The sequence below is a fragment of the Castanea sativa genome, chromosome 3 (assembly GCF_040712315.1).
Source record: "Castanea sativa cultivar Marrone di Chiusa Pesio chromosome 3, ASM4071231v1".
NCBI lineage: Eukaryota > Viridiplantae > Streptophyta > Magnoliopsida > Fagales > Fagaceae > Castanea > Castanea sativa.
The window spans coordinates 22,075,471-22,081,308 of NC_134015.1; the positions used below are offsets into that span (position 1 = coordinate 22,075,471).

At 45.2% G+C, this 5,838-nt stretch overlaps 1 protein-coding gene across 1 annotated transcript; it reads right to left on the minus strand.

The window, feature by feature from the left end:
• Positions 1–1,879: 1,879 nt before the first annotated feature.
• Positions 1,880–4,781, minus strand: LOC142628679 (uncharacterized). The gene is made up of 3 exons (XM_075802726.1): positions 4,397–4,781; positions 3,179–3,972; positions 1,880–2,677 (listed from the first exon to the last, which is right to left on the minus strand). Exons 1-3 carry the CDS (start codon positions 4,779–4,781, stop codon positions 1,880–1,882), a joined length of 1,977 nt encoding a protein of 658 aa, XP_075658841.1.
• Between the last annotated feature and the right edge of the window lie 1,057 nt (positions 4,782–5,838).

Genomic DNA, 5,838 nt, shown 5'->3' on the forward strand with positions numbered 1-5,838 from the left:
CACTGTGTGGACTTGATAAATTTTCATCCTTGTTGGATGATCCGTCCACTGTGTGGACTTGATAAATTTTCATCCTTGTTGGATGATCCGTCCACTGTGTGGACTTGGTAGATTTTGAGCAAAATATATTCCATATACTCTGAATAAACTCCTCTTATTATAATGGATTGGTAGAATATTGTTCATAGAAAATAAGAAAAACGTCTTTTGGCTTTAAAAGTACTTGTAGGAAATAAAAACTATAGCTATCTACTAGAAAAAATAAACTGGAAATGAGGAGGTAAATGTTATTGTTGTCTTTGTCCTTCGTCTACTGGTAGTACTTCTTCAGGTGCTCCGTGTTCCATAGATGACTCAGCTTTTTTCCGTCTAGTGTCTTTAAGTAGTACGTTCCCTTCCTATGCCATGAAATGATCCTATATGGTCCTTCCTAGTTAGGTCCTAGCTTCCTTTGGGAGGCATATTTTGTAGCGCCGAGTACTCTTCTTAAGACCAGATCTCCCACCTAGATGTCCTTGTGCCTGACCTTGGAGTTGTAATGCTTTGCCATCAGGTTCTGGTATCGCACTAGTCTCTGCTCTGCTGCAGCCCTGACTTTGTCCACAAGATCGAGCTGTAAGTGCATTTGTCTGTCATTTTTGCTTTTGTCGTAGTTCTCCACCTGGTAGCTTGTTAGACCTACTTCTGTCGGTATGACGGCCTTACTACCATACGCCAATCGAAACGGTGTTTCTCCTGTCGGTGTTCTCGTCATTGTCCTGTATGCCCATAAAACACTTGGTAATTCGTCCGGCCATATGCTCTTTGCCCCCTCGAGCCGGGTCTTGATAATCTTAAGCAATGACTAGTTCATGACTTCAACCTGTCCATGGGCCTGTGGGTGGGTGGGTGACGAGTAGTGATTCTTGATCCCAAGCTGGGAACAAAAGTCTCTGAATGTGTCGTTGTCAAATTGTTTTCTGTTGTCTGAAACCAGCACCCTCGAAATTCCATACCTGCAAATAATACTTCTCCATACAAAACTACGGATATTCTTCTCCATGATAGTGGCCAGAGCTTCTGCTTCCACCCATTTGGTGAAGTAGTCAATGCCAACTACTAAGAACTTTAGCTGCCTTACCGCTGTTGGGAACGGACCCATGATGTTTAATCCCCATTGTGCGAATGGTCATTGGGCCGTTATAGGGGTGAGTTCTTCTGTTGGTTGCCTTATGAAATTGCCAAATCTTTGGCACTTGTCGCAAGCTCTGACGTATGTGTGGGCATCCTTCTGCATTGTTGGCCAGTAGTATCCTGCATGGAGTAGCTTGTGTACCAAAGACCTTGATCCAGAATGGTTTTCACAAACTCCTTCATGGACCTCCCTCATCACATAGTCCACTTCTTCGTGGCCGAGGCATCTTAGGTATGGTCGGGAGAATCCTCTTTTGTATAGGACGTCTTTAATCAAAACAAACCTGGCAGCTTTAACCTTCAACTTCCTTGCGTCCTCTTTGTTGTTTGGCAGCTTGCCATCCTTGAGATACGCCGCTATTGGAGCCGTCCAACAACGCTCATTGTTTACCTCCTACATGCTAGTGCCATCTAACAATGATGAGAGCTGGATGAAGGATAATACCTAGTTGGGGATGATCATAGGTTCGGCTGAAGCTGCTTTTGCGAGTCGGTCGACATCTTGGTTCTCCTCCCTTGGGATTTGAACCACCTTGATTTGGAGGTTATTCGTTCGACCCTTCACTTCCTCAAGATACCTTTTCATCCTTTCATTCTTGCACTCATAACTCCTGTTAACCTGGTTGGTCACAACTTGAGAATCGGAGTATATGACCATACTCTTAGCTCCTGCAGCTATTGCAAGGTCCAGTCCTGCTATCAAGGCCTAGTATTCCACCTCGTTGTTGGTGGTAGAGAAGTCCAAACGGATCATGCATTTGATCTTATCTCCCTCCGAGGTGTGGAGTACAACTACGACACCTCTAGCATGTTTATTGGAAGATCTGTCTGTATGGAGTCTCCACATGGGCGTCTCCTCTGCCCCCCGGTCTTTTATGATAGTGTATTCAACGATAAAGTCTACCAATATCTGTCCTTTCATGGCTGCCCGTGGTTGGTATTGAATATCGAACTCACTCAGCTCGATCGCCCAGAGCGCCATCCGTCCGGTAGCTTCGGGACTACTCATTACTTTTCGTAAGGGTTTATCTGTCAGGACATTTATGGTATGCACTTGAAAGCATGGTTTGAGTTTCTGTGCTATGGTCACTAGTGTGAATGCGAGTTTTTCCATCTGAGGGTACCTTTCTTCTGCTCCTCTTAGTGCCCGGCTTATAAAATACACGAGCCTTTGTACCTTATCTTCTTCTTTAATAAGAGCTGCACTGACTGCCGCTGAGGAGATGGCAAGGTACAGGAACAATTCTTCCCCCGGCATAGATGGGCTGAGCAATGGTGAAGCAGAGAGATACACCTTTAAATCTTCAAATGCCTTTTGGCACTCGTCTGTACATTCAAATGATCTTTTCAGTGTGCGAAAGAAGGGGAGGCATTTGTCCGTCGCCCTTGATACGAATCTATTCAAGGCTGCTACCTTGCCGTTCAAACTTTGTACTTCCTTTACCGTCCTTGGAGGAGATAGTTCTATGATCGCCTTCACCTTCTCTGGGTTGACTTCAATGCCCTTTTAGGATACCATAAATCCCAAGAATTTTCGTGCAGTTACCATGAATGTGGATATGCTCGGATTCAGCTTCATTTTGTATGATCGAAGAGTATTTAAAGTCTCCTGGAGGTCGCTCATGAGATCAGACTCCCGAATGCTTTTCACCAACATATCATCCATGTAAACTTGCACGTTTCTGCCAATTTGGTGCGTGAACATCTTGTTCATCAATCTCTGATATGTGGCTCCGGCGTTTTTAAGCCCGAAAGGCATTACTTTGTAGCAAAAAAGCCCCTGACTCGTTACGAACGAGGTTTTTTCTTGATCAACCTCATCCAATTTAATTTGGTTGTAGTCGGAGAAGGTATCCATGAAGCTCAAAAGTTCGTGTCTTGCGGTGGAATCTACCAAGGTGTCAATACGCGGGAGTGGGTAACTATCCTCAGGGCTAGCCCTATTCAGATTCGTGAAGTCGACACACATTCTCCACTTCCCATTAGCCTTCTTGACCATTACTACATTTGCCAACCAATCTAGGTAGTACACTTTGCGTATGAAGTCTGCTTCTTGTAACTTCTGTACTTCCTTAACTATGGCTCGATCTTGTTCCGGGGCGTACACTCGCTTCTTCTGTCGGACAGGAGAGAATGAGGATGATACATTCAACTTGTGGACCATGACCGATGGGTCGATCCCTGGTATGTCCTCGTGACTCCATGCAAAAACATCTTGGTTTTCCTTGAGGAATATTGTAAGCGCTTGTGGGACTGTTTGGCTGGCCAATGTGCCAATTCTTATGGTCCGTTCGGGCCTATAATCGTCGAGGTGTACTTCTTCTAACTCTTCCACCGGTTTTGCTACCATTCGTTGTTCCTCGATATTCATTGCTTGCAGGTGTTCGTTCATTTCCATTATGGCGACGTAGCATTCTCGTGCGGCCACCTGATTTTTGTGCAGCTCTCCAACTCCGTATTCGGTAGGGAATTTGACCATTAAATGATAGGTCGAGGTTACAACCTTCCATGCATTGAGAGTGGGTCGTTCGAGGATGGCGTTATAGGCAGAAGAGCAGTCGACCACAAGAAAAACTACATCCTTGGTTATTTGCTGGGGATACTCTCTGGTCGTCACAGACAACGTGACGACGCCCAAAGGGTAGACCCTTGTTCCTTCGAAGCCAACGAGTGGTACATTTGTTGGGATCAGTCGTTCTCTACCAATCCCCATTTTTTGGAATGCAGGGTAGTAGAGGATATCCACTGAGCTTTCGTTATCAACCAAAACTCGATACAAACCTTTGCAACCTTCCTTGCCTAATGAGGGCTTCAATTTGCTGTTTTAAGTTATAACAATTTGCCGTGTCGTGGCTATGATCGCCATGAGAACGACAGTATCTGTTTTTTGTCCTTTTGTTCGGATCTCCCTTTAGCTTGCCAAGAAATGTCAGGGTTCCTTCATCTTTGATCTGCATTAATACTTGGTCGATTGGGGCTGTGAGAGGGGTGAAGTTCGTGAATCTTCCCGTGGGTGGTTTGGGTTTTCGATCTTCCCATTGCTCTCCAGTTCTAGCCATCTTCCGTCCCTTATCCGATCGTGTGTCTTCCTGCCTTTCCCTTTTTCTAGGCTTTTCCTCTCGGGCCAGCAATGCATCTTCTACATTCATGTACTTCATTTCCATGTAGAGCACATCTGACATTGTCTTCAAGTCATTCTTATATAAGGAAAATAAGAACTTACCCTTCCGCAGATGGTTTATGAAAGCTGCTACCAGTATCTTGTCATTCGCTTCGTCTATCGAGAGAGCCTCTTTGTTGAAGCGGGATATGTATGACCTTAGCGTCTCGTCTTCCCGTTGCTTAATACTCATCAAACAGGCTGTGGACTTCTTGTATTGGTGGCCTCCAATAAAGTGCGAAACAAATTGAGTGCCTAACTCCTTGAAAGTGTTGATCGAATTCGGCGTCAGTCTGCTGTACCATATCCTCACAGGTCCTTTTAGCGTAATGGGGAAGGCCCAGCACATGATCTCATTCGGCACACCTTGAAGGTGCATCATGGTCTTGAAAGATTCCAGGTGATCTAAAGGGTCCTTGGACCCGTTATAACTCTCAACCTGAGGCATGCGAAACTTTGGGGGAAGGTGGCATGAACTAACAAGTGTTGTGAAAGGCGAATCAGTTCACTGGACCAAGTCATCGAGGTCGCTGGACACTCGACCCTTGAGGGCATTCATCATCACATCCATCTGTTCCCTCATCATCTGCATCTCAGCGGCTATATGAGGAGGGAAAGTGTCCGAGAAAGATGGTCGGTTGGTGCCTTGCCTTTCTGGTCTGCTCGGAGCGTGGCTACTTTCGGGTCCTTCCTGATTTCTCCTCTCAGCACTTGTTCCTTCCTGGTCCTCCTCCTGTGTGTCGAGATGCGCATTCCTCTGTCGCAACTGCTCCTCCAAATCATGATTCTGCTTGGTTAGGTGTTCGACTGCTGTTGTAAGCATTTGGACTTGCTTTTCCAGGGCCGTGGCGTGCGGTTCGTCGCCCTGATTGTTGGTTGTTGCCATCGATCGTGTGAGTACCATGTAACTTTTTGTCTCAGGGATAAAGCAAAGGCTGATCATTCGCTAGTTTCCCACAGACGGCGCCAACTGATGATGCCGAAAAATCACCAATAAGTTGCACGCACTCTCAAATCGAAACAATACCTACAAAACAAAAAAAGAAGACCTAACAAAGAGCACCGATGTGGTGCCGGCCAAAAACCCTCTGAAGGTCAAGTTAGAATATTTCACAGCCCTAAAGTGCCAGAGTTGAGTCAATAATGCGTACCTTGATTTATGAGGGTTTTAGGATATTTATAGTAGTGTAGGGTTAACATCCGTACCTTGACCATGAAGTCCTTTCCTTACAAAATTGGAACTCTTTCCTTTTACATACCTTCTAGAGTTCTTTTCCTTATAGGAATCCTTTGATCAAGGCTAAACATGTGATGCAATAATTTTTCTCATACACGTTTGCATGGAGATCAAGCAAAGCCATATCAGACGTAATCATAAAGTGTAAATCATATTTAGGGGTTCTTGGAACCAATGACATGTCCACTGTGGATCCGACCTCCTTGGCTGTCATTATCAATCTGTCACCCTTGTACTATCACATCAACTACCTAGATCCGTCATGTTC

Excerpts from the sequence above, each read along its gene's own strand:
- LOC142628679 (XM_075802726.1), bottom strand. The coding sequence starts at position 4,781 with ATGCCTCAGGTTGAGAGTTATAACGGGTCCAAGGACCCTTTAGATCAC. Across the intron at positions 3,973-4,396 it reads CATAAACCATCTGCGGAAGG|GCAAGGAAGGTTGCAAAGGT; the intron begins GTAAGTTCTTAT and ends AGCCCTCATTAG. Across the intron at positions 2,678-3,178 it reads ACCTAGATTGGTTGGCAAAT|GGCATTGAAGTCAACCCAGA; the intron begins GTAGTAATGGTC and ends GTATCCTAAAAG.